This window comes from Vanacampus margaritifer, chromosome 5 (assembly GCF_051991255.1).
Source record: "Vanacampus margaritifer isolate UIUO_Vmar chromosome 5, RoL_Vmar_1.0, whole genome shotgun sequence".
Taxonomy (NCBI): domain Eukaryota; kingdom Metazoa; phylum Chordata; class Actinopteri; order Syngnathiformes; family Syngnathidae; genus Vanacampus; species Vanacampus margaritifer.
In genome coordinates this window covers 12,889,152-12,912,713 of record NC_135436.1, presented here as the reverse complement: position 1 = coordinate 12,912,713, position 23,562 = coordinate 12,889,152, and the positions used below count along the sequence as shown (strand labels likewise).

Below are 23,562 nucleotides of genomic sequence, written 5' to 3'. Positions count from 1 at the left end.
GTTTTAAAGCACCCTTTTTCCAGCCAACTACATCTCACTGATTTTCAATCCATGCCTACACTTTGTTTTTTTGTTGTTTAGTGTTAATATAACTCTTGTTACCCATTATATATTCTGCCTGTTTGTAGAGGGCCATGCGTGTGAGGAGTCACTCAATGGAAACTGTGGTGGGGTCTAATCGCCTAAGAAGCCCCGGTGGTGGAGGGGGTGTGCCAGCCAGTTTAAGTGGAGGAGCAATGCCACAGGGCACCAGTGAATGTACAAAGAGCACCTACAATGTGAGTATACACAGCAAATCTGTTAGTGTTAAATTTCCAGTCAAGCTAAGTGTCACCTGAACAGCACTACCTTTAGTGTTAAATTGACCACACCTTCATTTCTGGTGTAGGGCACTTTCCAATTTCCGGCGTGCTCTCGGCATTTCAATAGCGATACATCCAGTTGTTGTTGTTGTTGTTGTTGTTGGTTCAGTGGTAAATGGTTGTCTCCCGACCCTGAGAGCGTGGGATCGATCCCAGGCCGGAGTAACTTTGTCAAAGCAACATACTGAACCCCCAAGTTGCTCCTGATGCCGTGTCATTGTTAGTCAAAAACACTTTGAAGGCCTTGCAAGGAGGAAAAACGCTACATAAATGAAGTACATTTTACCAGAATTAAGTGTTAGTTTGAGTTAAATTTATAACACTGACACTAGTGTAGAGTACTTTTAATACTACTCAGTGTTTACCAGTGTAAATTTTTAACACTATACAGTGTTGGAGTAACACTGGTTAAGTGTAAAAAAAAAAATAACACTTTGAAAAGTGTCAGATTTACATTAATTGGTGTGGACACTTAAACACTTTTCTAGTGTTAGATTTAACACTACTCAGTGTTAATCTAACACTGGTGATGTTTCTGTGTATGCGTGAAAGAAGGAAAGATGTCATGTCATGTACTTTTTTTTTTTAAATAATTTTTAAGAACATCGATTTAAAAAAATAAAAAAAAAAAAAAAAAAACTTTTGAAGACTCAATTTGTAATTTTTCATTTTCAAGCCTCCAGCATTGTCAACCAAATCTTCCTTAAAGAGTCCAGTAAAAAGGCGATCTGGACTCTTCCCTCGTCTCCACTCCAGCATCGAAACTCAGTCGGAAAAATGTACTCGAAGGTTGGTCTTTATTTGACAGACGCCAGTACTGTCTCTAACATTCAACAGATGGTGTTCTTGATTGATTGATTGATTGGTGTGTGTGTGTGTTTTGTTTGTATGTAGTGACCAAAAGACTACAGAGATCTGTCCACTGTCCCAGGAAGTGAGATCAGAGACATTATCCAACCCCAGTTCACCTGAGATCTGCCCTAACAAAGAAAGGTGAGATGTGCTCAATTTAATCAACAACAAGCACGCTAGTGATTAGCACGTCTGCCTCAAGGTCAAGAGGTTACTGTACCTCTTCTGTGTGAAGTTTATATGATCTTCATTTGCTTATGTGGGTTTTACAAATAGTTTATAGGTGCCCTGCAATTAAGTGCTGACCAGCAGGTGACAGCTGGGATAGGCTCCAGCTCACCCACGGGCCTAACGAGGACAAGCATTGTGGAAATTAAATGGAAGTTATAACAAACCGCCTGTTTCCTCTTACAGGCCTTTCATGAAACTGAAGGACAGCGCGGGCAGCAGGCCCAACATCTCTCGGTCGTCATCAAGCACCAGCAGTTTCAGCAGCATTACAGGAGATCCAGAAGCTTTGGAAGACTTAGACACAGTGAGTATGACCGTCAACACAGCTTCTCCTTGTGCTTTCCGTTCCCTGTGACACTCTAGCTTAGTCCCACAGTCCCAAATCATGCAGGTTCATGAGTAGGGGTGCAACTAGACTCCCTTAGAACAAACAACTCTCCTTAAGTTAATTTTAACTTTCTTCTTAATGAGTTATCCGTGAACCTCCACCTCCTTGTATTCTTTCATATTTAAGTATTTTGCTTATGTACAATTTCCTCCATTCTTCATCCTTCTCCACACAGGCTAGCCAACCTTCCATAGCATCATCCTCTGTCTTCAGTCCTTCAATCAGCATTGACAGCCCCGTGTCAGGAACTCCCATCATCATGTGCCGCAGTTCCACAGGTAATATCAATGCTACTAGAATTCTACCTGTTTTTTAACCTCTTGAACACGAGTTGTTCCATCCTTCCTTTTTTTTTCTTTCCATCTCTCCAGATGGGAAGAATAAGACGTCACCGAGGTCCAACTTGAAGTTCAAATTTGACAAAATCAGCCACTCGTCCACAAATGTAAGTTTTATATTTTTATTTCATATGAAACATTTATCAGAATAAATGAGATTATAATTTGACGGCACGACATGGACGAAAGTAGTTGGACACCCAGCCATGATATTGCCAATATAAGGCTGCTGACTTCACTTCCAAGTTTATGGACCTTGATTTATGCATATTTGCAATAGAACACCAAAGGGCCTTTCCCAAACTGGTACGGCAATTGGAAGATATATAAAAAAAAAAAAAAGTATTGTGATCTCATGAAGAATTAACACATTCAAATCATCAACCCAAAACCAGTCACAAAACTAAACAAACTTAGTCTAGGCAGCATGTCGTCCACTTTCATCCTGAACACTTTACATCAGCATGGTTCACCCTCGGCCCCCTTTTTTTAGTTTTCTTTAAAATCTTAGTTTTATAGAGTGAAATTCCATTCATCTGTATTCAGTACTTTTCAAACTTGTAGAAGAGTTTCTTGTTGAAGTAATGTCAATCATTCTATCAACCACTGATATATCAATGTCTCTACATTTCTTTTTTCAGTCGGAGTAACTTGATGACGAGACTTGAGAGGGCCTCTGTACGGGTTGAATGGAGCTGTGCAAAACACAACCACAATTTCACAACCAAATCATTATTGGATGACGTCCCTAAGCCACGGTTGATCCGACTAGCAAGGGCACATTAGTCCCCCAAATAACTGGCAATACTGTGAGTGTACAGTGCAGAACTGCATTTTTGGGGTTCTTTTTGACAGACGTTTGGCAAACAGGAAGCTCGGTACATTTATGTGGTAAATTGTTCATATCACATTAACTAATGCTGGCCATGCTGTGTTGCGGTGAGCTAGATTCTGTCCAAAGCTTTTATCCAGTTATTGTCTGTGTTAGCTTAACACTGTACCCTGGTTTAATAGGTAAATGAGCTAAATGCTATTCAAAGATTTTACTTTTTAGCTTGTCGGCTGCTGGCCAGTTAGGAGGTTTTGACCCGTTCGCCATGTCTCTAAATGGTTTGGGAACACATGCTATTAAAATAAAACCATATGTTAATCAGTGAGGTAGCCTATTGGAAGTCTAATGTGTATTAGTGTAGGATTTCAGTTTGTCGTGTGTATGAAAATGTTATTTTCGATTACATAATTTTTGTTACCTTGCTAGCTGCTGCACTATGAATGCTGCTGGAATTCAGTTGACCTGTCTAAAAGCGTTTTTGTCATGATGTCAAATTCCTGAATTCATGTGCTTGTTTTGCTGAAAAATAATGTGCAGTCAGTGGTACTGCATGAACATTTCACCAGGATTTTATTCTTAACTCAGATGTGTATTATTTCATTGTGTCAGGATGAAATAGCTGCAGATAGTTTTTACTCTCACATTTTTAAAACTTTAAAATTTTGCACTTCACTATGTTAAACAAAAAAATTATAATTTGGCCCTCTGATAGTCCCAGGCTTGTTAACTCACCTGTGTACCATGTGTATGATATATATTTTCCTGTCATGACTTGACTTGAAAAAGGCTGAATGAACCCACAAAAACACACTGAATGTGAAGTTGAAGTTATTCTTTTTTTGTTGCTGTTTTTCATATAAATGTAATGCAATGCAAGCTATAGTTGCTTACATGCACAATAAGGCAAGACTATTTTAAAATAGTGCATGAATGGGGATCAATTTGACAAAAGGGAGCAAGGACAAAGACTGAAGAATATCCTTACCTCCTTTGACTAAACACAATTTTCAGAAGGTTATCCTGCCATTCTTTTGTGGAGAAATGTTCTTTTGACAGAATTAATTTTCAGAAATTATTTTTTATTTATAACTGAGAAGGGATATCTTGAGTATCTTGGAATAGTATTTTCATTGAGTTTGCAGCAGCCTAAATGCCTTGCAGCCTTTTCACTGTTAATATACTTAATTTATTAAAATATTTTTTTTAGCATTGTAAAAATAAAAAAAATACTGAAAGGTACATAAGCAAATAAATAACTTGATGAGAGGAAATATAAGAATTTCAAAGCTGTCTAAATATGTAAATGTATATTTCGTTACGTAATGTGCCGCTGGAAATTTATTCAACAAATAAAATGTATTTTGTGTGAGTTTTGCATTTGTCATTTTTCCATTTTAACACAAGATAAAGTAAATGGCAGTTGTGATGTTATTACTTATTTAAACACACAAAAAAACATCCATAACTTTGGTGAAGTTTATTTACTCATTAATTTTCTTGCTCGGCCTGGCTGGGTTTATTAAATTTATTCACATTGATAACTGTTAAGGTTCTTTCATCTGAAAAAATATATATAATCCTCAGATATACAATTACAACGATCCAAAGTACACTGCTTTTCATTGAGCGGAGAGTTTCTTTTCCCCGAGTTGACCGCCATTTGGACTTGTGACGTAGGTCGGAATTGTCAATAGTTTATTTCTTTCACCAGGTTGGGCGGACATGCTTTGAGAGAGTGTGCGCCGCGCTATCAACTCTGCGTATCAGAATGGGGCGGGGAGCAAAGTGGCCATAGACCTACACCTTAAACTCCGCCCAGTTACACGTCAAAGACTAGACGGGGTTACACAAACGAGCGCACCCTGACTTCTCGTTGACATACTGACGGAGTCTGACGTCAATAACGAACCGGTGATTTTTATTACAGTATTATTAATTTTAATCGCGAACCACACAACACTCTCACGGTCCGCGACGATATGGAAGCAGGTAGGTTTGTTGCTGCTTTCTCACGTTTGCGTGCCGGTGTGCTTCTTTGACTGCCTGTGCTTGACAGCATGACAACTGAAGAAGCTAGTCGGCTAAGTTAGCATTCCTTGAGCTAGCTTGCCCAACACGGCTGCTTTGTCTTTTAAGTTCACAGCATTGTATAGGGAAGGTGAATACACAATTTAGAAACCATCACCCTTTAATTAGACGCAGTTGATGACAAGAACTGTTGAAATTAGTTAGGGTTTGTTACTAGTGGAGTTGTTTCGCAGGTGCTATAGAAGCTGTACATCAGTGTGAAATCAACAAAAAATATTTCGGGTTTCGTGAAGATTTACCTCAGACGTGCCGGATCTGTTCTTGCGTGAGAACACATTAGTCATTGTTTGTTGTTGCTAATTTAGCCCCAGTAAACTAACTGAGGTAGCTGTTTCAACAACAATTTGTTCAATTTACTTAAAGAAGTTTAAACTTCTATTTTAGGCCCTTTACTAGATCATGTGGCGTTACCCTCACTATATGTTCAGCCTGCGTGGACGCATGCTAAAATCCCACTGTTTAGGTGTAAATGTATTTATGTTCTATAGTGTTTGTCCACTTTAGGTTCAGCTGCAGCACATATAGGGCGGGGGCATTCCGAATTGGTAAATAAAAACAAAGTAAATCTTACTTTCAGTTTGCATCATAAATAATCTGGTTAATAAAGCAGTGGCAAAACCTGTATTTGTGGAAGTTGCAAGTCACTCTGCAACCGTGTGCTTAGCCTCTCACCATTGCAAACAACTTGGACGTCAGTTCAAACACTTACATGATTTTGTTGATTATAAGATGGGGAGCGACAGTGCACGCGGAGCTTGTGTTTCACATTTTGTCAATGGTCAGTAACAGAATGCAGTTGACAGGTGGACAACTGGACAAACCCTTGGCAGCACGCATGACTAGGCAATGTTCCCTTCCATGTTTAATTTTTTCGTACATTGTGTATTTGTGCAACCCTCCTCCCTTTTCATTGGCTATCTATGTGTTCTCCTGATAGAAAAGCCCCCTGAGAACTTTTTAATTCTTATACTAGCCCGTAAACAAGAATTGTATTACAATAATACCGTTGTTAAGCATCCGTTTACAACAGTTTCAGATTTTGCCAAGCCTGTGTTTTCATTTTTAAGTGTACCTTTTAATATCCGCCACAATCTCTGTATAGATGTAGATTAGGAGAGTATGCATTCCGTAAATGCTCAGATGGTTATGGGTTTTTTGAATATGGAGAAATCACCTCCTAATCACACTGCTGCTGATTCTATAATCAAGTCTTTTTTTAATTATTTTTTTTATATTTAGCTCATGGACTTCATCATCTCTTTTTGTTGCTATTCTAGGTCTCAGTCAAGAGAAGGTTGCCGCCTTTCTAAAGCGCCTGCAGGCAGAGCCCCGCTACCTGTTAGCCCAGAACGTTTCAACCTGCATCGACCCCCTGGACGTTTGCCTACACCGGCAGACTGTCCAGGATACGGTACACATCTTTCAGCATGCTATCCCCACAGAGGGCAAGCCTGTCACTAACCAAAAAAGCTCAGGTAGTTATTCCATTCTGTTCTTATCTGGGTTTTTTGTACATGGATAACTTGAGGTAATGGAAGTTTAGTAATCCTTTCCAAGTCAAACCTTTGGCCCGTGTTAAAGCTTTATTAACTGAGCATGAAATGTTTTGTGTAATATTGCAACATTATTTATTGTCATGGTGAGTTTGGGAAAATAATTAACCACAATCGTAAAAAGGGAAAGCCATTAAATTGTATAGTCCCACTCAACTTTGTTAGCGTATATGAGCAGAGTTATTACTGAAGCTGAGTGTACACAGAACAGAGATTCCAATTTTTCTTTTTTTTCCATCTAATGTTGACTTAGCCATACTGTACTGAATAGATGCGCTAGAGCCTCATCCCATTTTTGCCAGTATGCCACCACATCGCAAGAAGATCCAGTTCCATTACTATGGTCATCATCACAGTATTCCTCTTTCCCATTTCCAGTACGCGTCTTTGGTTGTATCACATAAATCAGCCCCCGACACAGACACGTGCCAAGAATCTCTAAATGCTCACTGAGCTGAATGTCATGCATGAATTTCATGATATGTGGGCATTTATCGGTAGATGCTTGTTTGTATTTTTTCTGTAATTCTGTAATTTGTTATAGGAATACATAATGCAATGTAGTCAAACTTACACTCGAACATTTTTTTTCAAACCTTGTAGCTCACTTTTCTGTACCTTTTGTGCATGAGTCATACCCAAACTAACATGTCTGTCAACTTTCTTCTTCACCAGGAAGGTGTTGGATCTTTTCATGTCTCAATGTCATGCGACTTCCCTTCATGAAGAAGTTTAACATAGAAGAGTTTGAATTTAGTCAAACCTATCTCTTCTTCTGGGATAAGGTGAGATTTTGCTGTGCATGCACTTTCAGTTTCTCCACATTATGACAGGATAATGCACTTCTGGGGTAAACATTCTTTCAGTTATTATATTATTACCTTTTATTTTCTTTCTTTTTTCAGATTGAGCGGTGTTACTTCTTCCTTCATGCCTATGTGGAGACAGCTCAGAGGAAGGAGCCAATGGATGGACGCCTCCTACAATTCCTTCTTTCCAATCCAGCCAATGATGGTGGACAGTGGGATATGTTGGTCAATCTCATTGGTTAGTTGTAGTTCAGAAGTTACTATTGGTAAAATTGTATCTGGTGTAATTTGTAATTTTGCAAAGTTAATCAGCAAAATACATTCATTTTAGGAAATGAACTGGACTATTGACTATTAAAATATTTCAAATATTTATAAAAAATATTTTTTAAACAACCTGCATAAATGTAATGAGATGCAATGCAAACAACTTCATTGAAATTCTACCTTTACAAATGCTGTTCTTCTTAGACCAACATTAAAAAAAGAAGAAGTTAGTTTTAAAGTAATCAGGAATGTAACACGTGGAAGTGTGTTGACAGATGTCAGTAGTGTGATGGGAAGATAGAAAGAGTACTTTGAAGAGTTGATGAATGAGGAAAATGAGAGAGAATGAAGAATAGAAGAGGTGACTGGTGGACCAGGAAGTAGCAAAGATTAGTAAGGATGAAGTGAGAAGGGCATTGAAGAGGATGAAGAGTGGAAAGGGACTCTGTCCTCATGATATACCTGTGGAGGTATGGAAGTGTCTAGGAGAGGTAGCAGTAGAATTTCTGACTGGGTTGTTCAACAGGATTTTAGATAGTCAGAAGATGCCTAAGGAATGGAGAAGTGTGCTGGTACCCATTTTTAAGAACAAGGGAGACGTGCAGAGTTATGACAACTACAGAGGAATAAAGTTGATGAGCCACACAATGAAGCTATGGGAAAGAGTAGTTGAAGCTAGACTAAGGGCAGCAAGAGGTGAACATTTGTGAGCAGCAGTATAGTTTCATGCGCCCCCCCCCCCCACCCCACCAAAAAAGAGTACCATAGATGCAGTATTTGCTTTGAGGATGTTGATAGAGAAGGTCAGAAGGAGCTGCGTTGTGTCTTTGTAGATTTGGAGAAAGCTTATGACAGGTCGCCCAGAGAGGAACTGTTGGATGAGGAAGTCTGGAGTGGCAGAGAAGTATGTTCAACTGGTGCAGGACATGTATGAAGACTGTAAGACAGTGGTGAGGTGTGCTGTAGTAGGTGTGACTGCGTAAATCCAGCCATCTGTCAGTCTTCCCTCACCACATTCTAAAATCTCTTTGGTTTTCATCTTTGCCACCTACCCAATGGCTCAGTTTCCAGCATACTTTTACCAATATATCTACAGTATGTCCGTCCTCTGCAGATGTCAAACCATCTCAATCTGGCCTCTCTAGATTTGTCTCAAAACATTCAAGCCTGCGCTATCTTTCTGATGAGCTCTTCATGATCCTGTCCATCCTTGTCACTCCCAGAGAGGACCAGTCACGCAGCTGTACTGAAATTGTCAAATTTTGTCTTTTATTCAGAAAAGTATGGTGTCATACCAAAAAAATGCTTCCCAGAGGCACACAGCTCAGAGGCCTCTCGCAGAATGAATGGCATTCTCAACCACAAGGTGTGTATGTATTCATTTTAACTAGACACCCAACAACTTCTAAAATTGCCCTTGGAATTGCTGACTTTTGTGACTTTGACCAATTGTGTCTCACAGCTGAGAGAATACTGCTTGAAACTGAGGAGCATGGTAGAGAGTGACGCAACTCAACCGGAAATATCCGACACCATCAATACCATGATAGAGGAGGTAATTTCTGGATGTTTTTTTATAGTTGTATCCTTTTATGGAACATTTATTTTAAAGTACAATATAAGAGGGATGACCTTTAGGTCTCCGGAATATTGCCAGGAGTCTTTTAGGATAGAGAAATGACACCTGAGAAAGTTACTACTAAGAACCATCTAGCTATGCTACACCTTTTTTTTTAGTCAATCTGACTGAGCCCAAAAAATTCTTTCAACTATTTGAGGAAAAACTCAATGATTGAATGGTAGTTATTTGTAAACCTTGTGGTTCCCATTTTTGTATTTGTTGGTTGATCAGAATTATATAATACAACAAAACAGAAAAAGTTGCATTCGTTTTCCATTAGGACACTTATTAATGTAGCAGACCATAACTGAATCTAGGCTCAATTCTCACACTCATCTCAATTTTCTTGTGATTGACTGGTGATTAGAACTGGGTGTAGTTCAAACTTCACCCACTAAGACCCTACTGTAACTTTGAACAGGGTAAGCGGACAGTATTAGATGGATGGGTGGAATGGACAATTAACTATTGCTGATCTTTGTTTTTGATTAAAAACAAACGACATTGGAGACCTTGCATAGAGTGTGAATAGAGCACCTTATATTATTGCCTGAGTGTTCGTGTGTCTTTTTCTTTGTTGATGTATAGAACAGTAATTTATGTACTCATGTGCCCAAGATAGAAGTGGTCCCACCACAGCAATGTTCCATGTTAACCAGAAGAGGGGGCTGTTAAATAATAGTTTACTGAGAAGGGTCGTTGGCAGTCTACAAGTCTTAAAAATGCCTTCATTAATAAAACAATAATTATCTGCATTATTAAAATACAATATATATAGAAAGTTAGCTAATTTGGTGAAACAGGTTGAAAAGGGCTATTATTGCTAAACAATATTATACTCTTAATAAAATGAATAGAATCCATTTTGAATATACTTACAGACTTTAAATAAGTGGTGGAAAAACTCAGTCCTCAAGGACCGGAGTCCTGCAGGTTTTGGATGTTTCCCTTCTCCAACACAGCTGGTATATGATCAGCTCATCAGCAAGCTCTGCATAAGCTTGATAACGATCCTGTTGATTGGAATCAGCTTGTGTCACTCCTGTTCTAAATGGTCCAAGTCAAGTACTCGAGAGCCCCTGTTTTCCATGTCTCCCTCCTCCAACGCAGCTGAATCCTATGATAGCTCATCAGCAAGTTTTGCAGAAGCCTGATAACGATCCTGATCATGAATCAGTTATGTTGGTGGAGAGAAACATGGAAAACAGGCTGGATAGGGATAGGGACTCTCGAGGACCGGACTTTGCCAGCTCTGGTCAACATGTTCCCTGTGGTTATTGTACAAGGCCACTTGACCAAAGTCAGCAGCTCCAGCATACTCACCAGACCAAATAAAGATAAGTGCAATAGATAATGGATGGACATAATGTGTACAATGGAAACTTCCACCCAGTTGTTGCAAGTGGGAGCACACATCCATTTGTATATCATACAGAGTGGACCCCACTGAGTACAAAGCATATCAGAATCAGTTGCACATTAACATCCAAGTCACAAAGTTGAAAACGGTGGTTCAGCTGACAAGGCTGGACATTTGGACATACATTTTCCATAACTGGAGCTGACAAAACATTGAAACCTAAAAAAACATTGTGTGATTGTTGAAACCTCTTTGTGTTATATGTGCAAGTGTGTGTTTTCATACGAGGGAGACGTCAGTCAATCAGTCTCCAACTGAGACATTTTCCCAACACAGCATCTTGTTAAGCAGCTTTTGTTGATGCCTGTTATTTGTATTCTGATGTTGGCTTGTTTTTTTAAACACAGGCGCACACTTTTGTAACAGTAAAAGTTGCAGACACGGTGTAGCGTGTCTGGTGAGGTGGGCTGCTGCTTGATGGTAGTCAGTGTTTGTTTGTCCACCTGGAAGTGGTTTGTTTTGTGAAACACTCTTCACTCAAGGCCAGCTGCAATGGAGAATTTCCTCATGTTAAAAGAATGAGTTGTATAGCATGGGTGTAGTACAAGTATGTTTGATTAGTATCCTTTAAAAAAAAAAAAAGTATGCAAGCCGATGTTAACAATAAACATCAGTTCTGAACACGTTTTGCAATTTGTCTTCAGCCTTCATTTTGCAATGCTTAGTATCCTCCTAGTTTAAGATTTATTGAGTGAACTGTGAAATTAATCTACTACATTGTAGTTTTTTCTTCAAGCGGATGTTATTCAAGGATCATTTGTTTGGTTTGAAAACATTCTCTTGTGCACGTGTGTGGATTGGGGCCGTGTCGTACATTTGAATCAGTGGGTGTACATGTCGCTCAACATCAAAGTGCCCCGTCACTCTGTCAGTCCTACTTTGCAAAGTCCCACAGAACGTTTCTCTGGAGCAAAGACCAAAAAGCCCAAATTTTAGACTAGATACGTCCAGTTGAATCTCATAATTCATTACACAGGTGTCAAGCAGACAGTTCCCTATAAATGGGGTGTTACTTAAAAAAAACAGTTTCCCATTTCATGCTGTTAGCAATGGCACCACATGGAAGAGAAATATCACAAGATCTGACAAAGAAAATCATTTCTTTACACAGCAAAGTTGAAGGCTACAAGAAAATCAGCAAAGCTTTACTTATCAGTCAGAATACTGTAGCAAAAGTGCTACAAAAATGTAAAAAAGATGAAACTGCAACCATCTCACAGAGACGTCCAGGTCGTCCACGGTTGTTAACAACTCAACAGCAGCGGCTTCTGATGAGAAGGGTGGAAGAAAATCGTCATGTAAGTTCGCTGCAGTTATCTAAGGAAGTAGAAAACCAAACTGGGGTGACTATTTCCCATGACAAAATATGGCGTACACTGCAGCGGAATGGCATGCATGGGTGCCGTCCACGGAGGAAGCCTCTCCTAAAGCCCAGGCACAAAAAAGCGCGCCTAAAGTTTGCCAGACAAAGATGCTGACAAAGTTGAAGACTACTGGTACTCTGTACTCTGGAGTGATGAGAGAAAGATTAACGTTTTTTGAACGGATTGCTTCAAAACTGTATGGCTTCACAAAGGGGAGGAATACAAGGAAAAATGTGTGGTGCCTACAGTGAAACATGGTGGTGGCAGTGTCCTCGTGAGTTTGCATGAGTCCTGCTGGTGTCGGGGAGCTGAATTTCATTAATGGCATCAGGAATTTACAGCTGTATTGCTCAATACTGAAAGAAAAGATGCTGCCCTCACTCAGTGCCCTTGGTTGTCGTGCACTTTTCCAACATGATAATGATCGTAAGCACACATCTAAGGCCACTGTTGTATTTCTGAAGAAAAACTGGGTAAAAATGATTCAGTGGCCAAGTATGTCTCCTGATCTGAACCCAATTAAACACCTACCTTAACACAATTGAGCATCACTCTCCATCCAGCATCCAGTCTTTAAATGTGGCCATTCTTTAAGAATGGAAAAAGATTAATACAACAAAATGTTGCCAGCTTGTTAATTTCATGCCTAGAAGCTGTGCTGTGATTAAAAATCGTGGAGGCCATACGAAGTACTATTAGTCATTTTTGTGAGGGGTGTACTCATTTTTGCATCGCCCTTATTTGAGTAAAATTGAAAAATGTGTAATCTAATTTATATTATTAACCAGATGTACTGTATATTAAACTTGGTCTTGCCAACATTTTGGAAATTGTTTTTGTATTCATTAAGATATGGTTTAGAATGTTACTTTTCAAAGCGGGTGTACTCATTTACGCTGAGCACTTTATATGTATGTATATACGTATGTATGTGTGTATATATATATATATATATATATATATATATATATATATATATATATATATATATATATATATATATATATATATATATATATATATATATATATATACTGTATATATATATATGAACACAAAACACAGATGTTAAAAAGTGTTCTTTTTAATTCCAATAGCATGCACTTAATCATATTGTTTACAGCAAGAAATGTACAGTTTATTTGGGGTCACGGAACACAGTAAGAAATAACCCAATTTGGGTCAAAAAGGGACTGATCCGCTACTTAGGTCAGTTTGACCCAACTTTTTTAAATTGTTTTCTAAAGCCACCTTCTTCTTTTTTAACTAGTTCCCTGCCAATTGCAATGCAAGAATCGTTCACCCTCTATCAAACTGCTGTTTAACATGAAGTTTTCTGCCACCATCCAACACTCGTAACTCCAATTTGTGTCTGCCACTCGAGAAAATAATTGCCCAAGAATTGGGTAGTATTTAAAAAAAATAAAAATAAAAAATAAAACACACACAGAAGTCGAAAAACGACTGTTGACAGCCTAGCTACATCTTGTAGTTTCTGCCACCGATGGAATGTTTGATGGCTTCCTAATTGTTCAGTTCCTTGTTATCATTCAGGATGTCAGTTGCGTATATGAGGTCCAGGGGGGAGGAAAAAAACAGGATGGGAGAGGTGCAAAGCATGACGGGAAATTCCTGAGAGCTTCTGCAGAGGTTAGAAGGGCCAGATTAACTGACGGCCTTGTCCAAACACTCCTATTTAGCCCACAGGTAATCATTCTTTTGGCCAGCAGGAAGACGCACATTAAGAAATGTGAGGTACAAAAATAAGAGAAATGGCTGTTGGTTGGGAAGTGCTGTAGAAAGAGGAGCTAAACTGGACGTGATTAATAGCAGTGATGGTTGATGAGTATCGAATTTGTAGGTACATTTGGCTTTTTGCTGATTAAAATGTGATTCAAGGGAATTTGAAAACATTCTACTACTGAACCACTTGCATGCGTCACACTTTACTACAAAGATATTTTGTGTCTCAATTGATGGCCCTACTGCGTGTTTGCCTTGTAGGTGTTTCGTGTGGCTAGCGTTTGTCTCGGCAGCCCGCCTGAAACCATCTCTTGGGAGTACAGGGACAAGGATAAGAACTTCCATCGTGTGGGACCCCTCACCCCTCAAGAGTTTTACAGGGTCCATGTCAAACCTCTATACAACCTTCAGGAAAAAGTATGTGCGACCATAATACTACTGTTTCTAATTTTGGGACCTGTTCACTCTCTAAATTACATTTTTTGTTGACGTCAGATCTGCCTTGTGAATGACCCTCGACCCCAAAACCCTTATGGGAAGCTGTACAGTGTAGAGTACCTCGGTAACATGGTTGAAGGTCGCCAGACGCTCTACAACAATCAGCCCATCGAGCTTCTCAAAAAGGCTGCTGCAGAGTCCATAAAGGAGGGAGAAGTAGGTTGAAACGAGCCATAACGTGTACAGTAAATGCTTTCATTTTAAACATTACCCCTGTTTCTCTTTTAGGCTGTATGGTTCGGCTGTGATGTTGACAAACATTTCCACAGCAAGCTGGGCATTAACGACATGAATGTGTGAGTTTTACTTCTAAGTAATGCATTTTGAGAATATTTCTTAATAACATCCTTATTCCTGGGTCCGGGCGCAGAGTGGAGATAACTGAAAAATAAAATACTGAAGCGAATCAGTTTATTGGTTTTGACAGTTGTACTATGTCAATATCAAGAACCATGTAATATCAGGAAAATCTGGTATAACAGTAAACCAGCCTACCTCAATTTGACAAAATTGCGTCACGGGGGTGTTTGTATAACGTCACTGTAGCAGCTTTGCATGACAAGACCAGACCTCTTCCTGCGTGAGGCATCTGTCTTTCCATAGCGGAACAATTCTGATCCTTGCCCTTCAGGTGCCCCACCATTTGTCTGAGTTACTGGCGCCATGCTAAAATCTAGCCAATGAAACGAGCCAGCTTTGTGCTAAATTTCTGACGCAGTAGATCAACTTTCATTCCAGTGGCTGTTAATAACATTTGGCAAGTCAAAAACTGAAAAATGATCTGCGAATTTGTGTGCAGTGTGAATATGCTTTGTTTTCTTTTTGCTTTTTTTAAATATATTTTTTGTACCTCTTTGACCCCTTCCTCTACTAAACTGAATTATGTATGCGGATTGAGTCCAGACGACTACGGTACTTAAGTAGTTGACCAGGAAGTCCTCATTTTTACAGAAGTCACTAATGTAACCATAATTAGAGTTAATATTTATATGAAAGGCATCTGTTAGGCCATAAATACAAAATGATAAAATGAAAAATAGCACAGTGGAAACTGAGCCCTGAGCGTCCGATTTTTCTGTGCAACAACATATTTTTATGCCTGAAAGCGTCCTATAAAGGTTACAATTGGAAAATGAGAACCTCGTATATAATAACCCCTGGTGTTTGTGAGTGACAGTGACCAAGCCCTGCTGCAAATAGCAAAATTGTGAAATTGATGTCCCCTAGTAAGATTTATAATTGCCTATGAATGCCAGAAGATGGTGGCAAAGCACTGCTTGTAAGCAATACTTTTATTTCTTTGGCCCAGCACAAAGACGGTGAATAGGTGACTTTTTCTGCAAATTATGGAGGCTGGGTAAAAAATTAAAAAAAATAAAAAGTGTTTATTTTTCAAATGCCGATCTGCGCTTATGTGAGGTTCACTGTATTTATGATAATTGTTAGCGCCAAGGGAAATGGCCCAGTGAAACAAGTACTTTCTTGTGAGCATCCTAGAACCTCATTCTTAAATTTGTGTTTGTGTATGTGCAGCTTCAACCACGAGCTGGTGTTTGGAGTTTCAGTAAAGAATCTCACAAAGGCAGAGCGCCTGGTCTGTGGAGATTCTCTCATGACCCACGCCATGATCCTCACTGCTGTCACGGACAAGGTAGGCACACAAACGTATACAGTAGTTGAGGTTACGGTTTCCATTTTGGAGATGTCATTGATACAGCTTGGCATGACCAAAAGGAACTGTGGATAGATTCATGTACCTAGGCCAGTGTTTATTGTATCCAACTTTATCCTTTGGTAATTGGTTGAAGTGATTCATGCTTCTGTCAATTTCTCCCCTTTAAGTGACGCCAGCTGTCAGGACACTTGCTTTCTCGTGCCCCCTGCTTAGCTCTAATCTCTTCATTGTCTTCTGTTTCGGATTCTCTCAGGATGGAAAAGAGGGCTATGAAAAGTGGAGGGTGGAAAATTCCTGGGGAGATGACCGTGGGAACAAAGGTAACCAAGAGTCATACTTTTTTCGTCTAATATTTTCCCTTTTTTTTTTTACATACTAAATATACACAGTATGACTGTACCACCCATTTAAGACCAATTAAGACTTCTTTCAAAATGAACAATAAAAGGTTTAAATTGTAATTATCTCAGTTGTTCACATTAAAGTTAACTGCTGAGCCTATTTGAGCTTGGTTGCTAACCAAAATAGCAGCACCAAACCCTTAACATCCACTTTTTCTAGAGCGCCCTACAAAATGTTAATTAAATCAAGCTTTTTATTCAGTATTGGCCAGGCTACTACCCAGAGAAAGAATGCGACATAATCAGATTTTGATGTGGATTTTATTTAACAGGCCACACATCCCAGATGCTTCTTCACACCACCGCACCACACTTTACTGTCTTGCTGTTGTTATTCTTTCATCCTTTCATCCTTGTGGTTTATCTTCCTGTGAACCCGCCATCCGCTTTGTCTCTCGGCTCAGCATTCCACTGCAAATTTGTAGGAGCTTTTCGGTTCATGCGTCATCAGGCAGCACACACATACAGTACAGTGCAGCACTATATACAGAAGAGAGAGGGTGAAAGATGCTTTCACAATATTTGTTTGAACCCACAAACCGGTGACTGGGAAAATGTGAAAATTCATAAACACCAGCAGATGAGAAAAGGCAAAGAGCTCCAGCCTTTCGGCAGCCAAATTAATAAAGCTTTGACAACAAATGTTTGAGTGAAGGCGTTCTCTTGGGAACCTGCGGCCTTGCTGACAAAAGCTAAGGCGGAAACAGATGTAGGGAGTTTTGGGGTCTGAACATGAATGATAAAGACACGAGATGGACCAGGATTAGCCACTTTGTACAGGTAGAATCCATAGAGGGGATATGAAAAGCAAAGCCGTGTACCGGTAGATGAGAGCTAATTTTGGAAGCGAGTCATGGAGTGTGTTTACAAGGTTGACATCTCCCTTGAGGCCTTTTAACAATCTCTCTAATCTTGAAGAGTCTCTCAGGAGAACTTTAACTTTGTGTGTCCTCCATACTAAAGCGCTCACATCTGCAATTGCTTATACTTGCACATAGTTTTGGACCAAAGCTTGGCGCCGCATTGTGTTTTCGTAATCATTTTCAATGTGATGGGACATTAGCGTCAGGTAGGCTCTGTAACTTTACTTTAAATTAGACGTTTGGGAGCATTAAAAAAGACAACACTGCCTTCTGATATCTTAAATTAATCTATATGAACTTGATACCTGAGCCTTTCACCTACAAGAAGGGCCAAATATGAATTATGTTCTCAGCCTTACCAGCTTCAGCAGCGTCTGGCCTGGGATAGTTGCCGTTGTACTTTCTGAGTTCATTTATGTTACACAAACTATTCCATGAAACCTACAATATATTTTAGTACAGATGCAGGTTTTTTTTGTGGCCGTTTAACATTGTGAAAACTTTCATTCACAACATTCTCACAACCTACTGGATAGAACAAACGCCCCCTTTTCTAGCTCCAGCTTGTCAAGACATGACATATCCACCGCCTGATATTACCACGAAAAAAAAAGGTAACCGTTAGCTGCCCCTGTTGTGTTGCCGTGTTTTGCACCACATTTTCCTTTTCTTGCTGCCTTTAAAGGGATATTTGACTCATTGAGACATTTTCAGCAGTAAAAAGTTAATATTTTGTCCAGAATTAATTTGATAACTTCATTATTTTTCATGTACAATTAATAACTTTAAAAACTAATTTTGAAGATGACCTCACCAAGAGGAAACAGGTAAGGACCAATCATGGCTCAGTTTGCTGACCAAACCCAGAAAACAAATGAGCCATGATTGGTCATTACCTACTTTCAGCCCAGGTGAGGTAATCTTCAGTCGACAGCAAGTGGCAAAATTAGTTTTTAAAGGTTTTAAGTGTACATGAAAAATAATGAAGTTATCAAATTAATTCTGGACAAAATATTTTTTACTGTAAAAATAATGAGTCAAATATCCCTTCAATTTCTTCTAGAATAAAATCTTGAAAATCTTTAATGTCAAAACTCTAAATGATGCTTCAACTTGGCGTTGTTCTCACTGTCTCTATTTTCAAGTGGGGGAAAAAGGCCCCCCAACTTGATGCACATGTTGATGGGAAGTGTTCTTTTTTTTAATTTGTATTAATATGGAATTTAGCTAATTGTTACACTACCTCTGCATTCTTCATTTTCCTTGACATGTTTCAAGTTGTGAGGTAAGCAAGATGGGTGCCATGCCTCTGCTGTGAGAGTAAACAGTCGGCCTTTCCCTCAAAACAAATAATGACATCCAGCACTATGCCACCCAACATGCGGGTTTCCATTGGTTTGCGTCAATGACAACCAAGGCAAAATGCCAACTATGATTTGTGTACTTGGATGAACACTACTGAAACGCACACACACCACCCTAATATATTGTTTTGAACTTCCATGTTCTTGCAGTCACTGATGTCTTTGATAACTCCACTGTGTGTGGGATTCTCTCCTCCGAGCATGAGATGAAAGGGGAACGAGAGAAAACAAATTGAACGCTGGTGTTCAGAGAAAAACCTCTCCATCAGAGTCTCACATCTTGACATGGGATTTATCTAGCTGTAAAGGAGGAAGCCAACCCCCCCCCCCCCCCCCAAAAAAAAACTTTCTTGACAATATGTTCTAATAGCCCCACTAGTCTAAATACGGTATTTTGGTTATTATTGTGTTAGTGAAATATGAGTTAAGCAGCATAATCCAGCCGTTTCTATCAATGTCAGAAGGCAGCCGTTTTCACTTACTGTCGCGTGAAAATGACATCACAGTTGCTCAGGTCTCAGCTGATAACCAATCACAGCTCGGCTTCAGAAAACAGGGGAGCTGTGATTGGCCGTTGCCTGAAACTCCTGAGATGGATAAAAACAGCTGCACTGCATAACTCATATTCCACAAATGTAATATTAATCAGAATGTCATGTTTAGAATAGTAAGGTCACATAGAACATATTATTGCCACAAAATGTTTAAGGTTGTTAGGGAACCCTGGTACTCGAGAGTCACTGTCCTGCCTGTTTTCCATGTCTCTCTCCTCAAACACAGCTGACTCAACTGATCAGCTAATCAGCAAGCTCTGTAGAAGCCTGATAACGATCTTATTCATCAAACAGGTGTGTTGATGGAGGGAGACGGGGAAAACAGGCAGGACAGCGGCTCTTGAGGACCAGGGTTACCTACCACTGCATTAAGGCCTAAAGCGCCTGGCATGACATTCCTCTAAAACCTATGGGTGACTTTTGAGTCACCCCTGAAAACCTGAAGTTTTCCTGGAAATTCAACAATATTAAAAATTGGTATCTCAGCTCCTAAAGCAGATAGAAGCAAAATTGAAAATACATTTTAGAGCTTACACTTGTGGTGTTCACACAAACCTAAGTTTATTATTATATTATAAACCTTCAATATATATATTATTATTATTATTTTTTTAAATCAACAAACAAATGTCACATCTGCAGGTGTATAACTCCAAATATATTTACTTTCAACACTGGAGCGCAGTTGGAATAACCTCTGGGGGTTGGGGTAATTATTCATCGTCCATTCTGTTAAAAGGCCGTCAAAATTTTCAACATCCTGATTGTCTACAAACATATTTCTTAACAGTATGTCACTGTCAATTCGTTACACTGATTCAAATTCCTCTAGCATCATTTATTTAATAACTCGAAACTGCGTTAACCATAAACGCTCAAATAAAATTCCAGGACATGCTATGAGGCCCACGTCACCCTATCGTGCATATTCTGATGCATTTCATCGGCTATCAAAACAAGAATTGGTCAAAACACAATAAAATGACATATCCGCTCTCCCGGGTTTAAAGGGAGAAGAGCCCAGGTGCGCTCCCGGCTTTAATAGGAGAAGCGAGGTCGGTCACATGCTCCCGGCCTTAATTGGTTAAAGGAGACTTTTCACAGTTCAAAACAGTTCCCAGGTTTGTTGATAAAAGGCGTTTTAGTCAAAATACACATACGACAAATAATTTCAGCAAAGTTGTCACAATCTGATTCGAGTCACACCAGCAATGAGCATGGCTTTCGTTAGCTTGACGACCAGTGGCAGAGATAACTTACCAACTTAAACCAGTAAGTGCACTAGTAACAGTACAGTAGTAAGTACTGTACTAACTTACCTACTTTTTTGACTATTTCATGTTGAAGATATTTATGTTTCACTTGGAGTTTCCTTGTTCTGATTAGCATACGCTGCAGATTTCAGAAACTTCTGTTGCAAAGCTCACCCATTTCTGTAACTTTTGTTAAGACTTAAATTTCAGTAGAAGTCTCTGTGCACACAACTGTGAAGTTGAATCTATTTTCCTTTCTGATAAGACAAAAGTAGTGTATTGGAGAGCTACTCATCCATAGATCCATTGAAGAAGCACAAATGATAATCAAACAGGTGTGCTATTTTGATCATTTGTTTATGTGTCCCTGCAGGTTACCTCATCATGACAGATGATTGGTTCTCAGAGTATGTGTACGAGGTAGTAGTCGACAAAAAGTTCCTCTCTCCTGATGTCCTGGAAGTAATGAGCCAAGAGCCTGTTATACTTCCTGCCTGGGACCCAATGGGCTCTCTGGCCTAAGTGTGGACGCCCATGTTTTTACCTCAACCTCAACCTCTGTTTTGTTTTTTGTTTTTTTCCCCACCCTCTTGCGGTTATGCTTTTACCTGGGATGGATTGGCTCTAAAAAGTCTACACATCCCTGTTTAAATGCCAGATTTTTGTTATATAAAAATAACTTTTTAAGACCTTTTCCACCATTAATGTGACCCATAACCTGTGTCTTTTCATTCGGAAGTAAAAATAAACAATTGAGATAATGTGTTTGCACAGGTGTGCACACCTTCTTATAACTGGGGATGTGTTCAGAATTAACCAATCACGTAATACTTCTGATTAAGTGCAAGATAACGTTCCACTCTCACAGAATGTTTTTGCTTTGTAGCAGAAACCTGAAAGTTTTGCGAGTGTTGTATTACCTCAGAGTGTAATGTTTGGAATTGTGGTCAAAAAGTGAGATTTCAAGTATGTTTTTGTCAAATGTGGCCGAGCTTGATTGTTTTTAAGATGAATCTGGCCACCCTACCCACATTTCCCAGACAAATGAAGAATGCTGAATATTACTGTAACATGTATTGCCACTCTTCCATAAAGGCCATATTTTTCAAGTGGCTCATTGGTAAGAGTGGTCGTCTCGCAACCCAGAGGCGCCATTGACAGATTTGACATCGCAAACATGCAATAAGGTGCTTTGGTCAGATGAGCCCAAAATGTAATTTTTGGGCCTAAAAAGTGCTTTGTGTAGAGGAAAACTAACACCACACATCACTCAAAACACACCATCCACTTTGTGAAACATAGTTGTGGCAACATGCTGTGGAGTGCTTGCCATTAGCAAGGATAGGTAAGATGGTCAGAGTTGATGACAAGATGGATGTGTACCGTAGCTATATAGGAAAATCCTTGTAGAAAACCTGTTGGATGGATTTTTTCAGTTGAATTGTGCATCTAATGGGGCAAATTATTGATGAAAAAGACTTTGAAATGATTTTATATATCACCTCCCAAAAAAATGGTATTTAAACAGGGGAGTGTAGATGTTTTAAATCTACTATATAGTATGTCCCCCATGTTTCTTTGATAATGTTTTAGATAAGAATAAATATCTTTTTTTTAACAGACTGCCTGAGTCATGTCTTTTTTCTTTCCTTTTTTTTTATATATGAAGTCTTTACCTGAAGAGTCAAAATCTCTTTGAAGAGTTCACTAAATTCATTCAGAGATGTGGTATATGTGAAACTATCTTGAATCTTCCCTCCATAACTGTATTAAGGCCAAAATAAGATAAATCAGTGCACATACTAATTGTAATGTCTGCCTTTCTGAAGAATGCCAAAAGCAGGAAACAAGTTTTGGTCCCAACACATGTATTTCAATTCATTTAGTGGCAGTTGCCATTGCAGAGCCCCGCTGTTCATACTTATGCTAGCATGTGACTGAACAGTGCATGAACCCTGAACTCCCATCGACCTTTAGATGGGCGGATACTTTATTAATTCTGTGAGGGAAATTAAGATCATACTTGAGAAATGGCAGAAATAACTAAACAAATGCAGTGCTGGGATGTAACAAAATAAAAATTACTTTGTTGCTCTACTCAAGTATATTTTTCAAATAGCTGTGCATTACTTGAATATTCATTTTTCTGACAACTTTTATTCCCTACATTTGAAAACCTCTGTACTTTCTATGCCGAAGTATACTTTGTCAAAAGCGGCAGTTACTTTTTCCAACCTTAGCCAGTGACAACGTTAAAAAGACGAAAAATCGAAAGCGCTAAAAGAAACCGCTATTGCGATGACCGGCACAGATTTGGAGACAGAAGCTATTTCCCACCCGAAGAGGATTGCCTTGATCTCATCAGCTAAAAGAATAATTCATGATGAATTGCATTGTTCCAGTCTAAATAAAAATAAATTAAAAAAACACCATCCTCTATGGTATTCATAATTAGCTGGGCAATCTGGAAAAAACATATAAAATTAGTACCGTTTCAATGCGCAAAAGTTTTGAAATGCCTCTACTCAAGTTTTGTACTTTAAAATGCTGTGGTGAAATGGTTTGACTTTTGGAGGCAAGGAGGGTGGGACCTGCCACTTGATGACAACGATGAAGTGGAAAGATTAGTCATTTTTACTTTCAGCTCAAGTTTAGCTCATTCGGTAACAGTGTTTTAGGTTTTTTTCTGATTAAAAGTATGACTTATAGGCATATTTTTAATACATGAAATTAATTTTAATTTTTTGTTTATTACACTTTATTATCTTAATGTTGGTGCTGTTAACATGGATGGAGACTGAATAGATTAAGAAAGCCTTGCTTTTACTGTAAATACTAATAATAATAATAATAATAAATGAGGGGTCACTTTGTGGAAAGCAGTAGGTCACATTTTCTTTTCTTATCTCATGACCTATAGTGGCATAACATTTTATAGTGTTGACAGAATTTTTTAACCCATTTATAAACTCTTCAAAAGTATTCTCTTCATAATTGTAAATAAATACAGTGATTTCCTACTTTACTTTGAAAAATAAATAGTGTAAGTAAATACTGTAACGTCATGGCTCGCTGTATTTACAACA

The 23,562-nt window shown here is 38.9% G+C and overlaps 2 protein-coding genes across 12 annotated transcripts in view; both read left to right on the top strand.

Annotated features, from left to right (window-relative positions):
- rap1gap2a (RAP1 GTPase activating protein 2a) overlaps nucleotides 1-4,372 on the top strand; it is a 99,987-nt gene extending 95,615 nt beyond the window's left edge. For all 11 annotated transcript variants that reach the window (XM_077565282.1, XM_077565279.1, XM_077565280.1 and 8 more), the window contains 7 exons: nucleotides 129-278; nucleotides 1,039-1,151; nucleotides 1,257-1,355; nucleotides 1,629-1,749; nucleotides 2,009-2,111; nucleotides 2,205-2,278; nucleotides 2,813-4,372. In XM_077565282.1, coding sequence (XP_077421408.1) covers nucleotides 129-278; nucleotides 1,039-1,151; nucleotides 1,257-1,355; nucleotides 1,629-1,749; nucleotides 2,009-2,111; nucleotides 2,205-2,278; nucleotides 2,813-2,821 — 669 coding nt within the window. In that variant the 3' untranslated portion in view covers nucleotides 2,822-4,372. The remainder of the gene's footprint in view (nucleotides 1-128; nucleotides 279-1,038; nucleotides 1,152-1,256; nucleotides 1,356-1,628; nucleotides 1,750-2,008; nucleotides 2,112-2,204; nucleotides 2,279-2,812) is intronic.
- A 453-nt stretch (nucleotides 4,373-4,825) lies between these two features.
- On the top strand, nucleotides 4,826-22,098 carry blmh (bleomycin hydrolase). The gene is made up of 12 exons (XM_077566218.1): nucleotides 4,826-4,992; nucleotides 6,369-6,566; nucleotides 7,320-7,429; nucleotides 7,550-7,691; nucleotides 8,998-9,086; nucleotides 9,183-9,275; nucleotides 14,130-14,285; nucleotides 14,364-14,522; nucleotides 14,595-14,662; nucleotides 15,900-16,017; nucleotides 16,295-16,361; nucleotides 20,850-22,098. The coding sequence occupies exons 1-12, from the start codon at nucleotides 4,983-4,985 to the stop codon at nucleotides 20,996-20,998; spliced, it is 1,359 nt and encodes a 452-aa protein (XP_077422344.1). The 5' UTR covers nucleotides 4,826-4,982; the 3' UTR covers nucleotides 20,999-22,098.
- Nucleotides 22,099-23,562: the final 1,464 nt, after the last annotated feature.

Coding starts and splice junctions, on each gene's coding strand:
- blmh (XM_077566218.1), top strand. Junction 6,567..7,319: donor CACTAACCAAAAAAGCTCAG/GTAGTTATTCCA, acceptor CTTCTTCACCAG/GAAGGTGTTGGATCTTTTCA. Junction 14,523..14,594: donor AGTCCATAAAGGAGGGAGAA/GTAGGTTGAAAC, acceptor TTTCTCTTTTAG/GCTGTATGGTTCGGCTGTGA.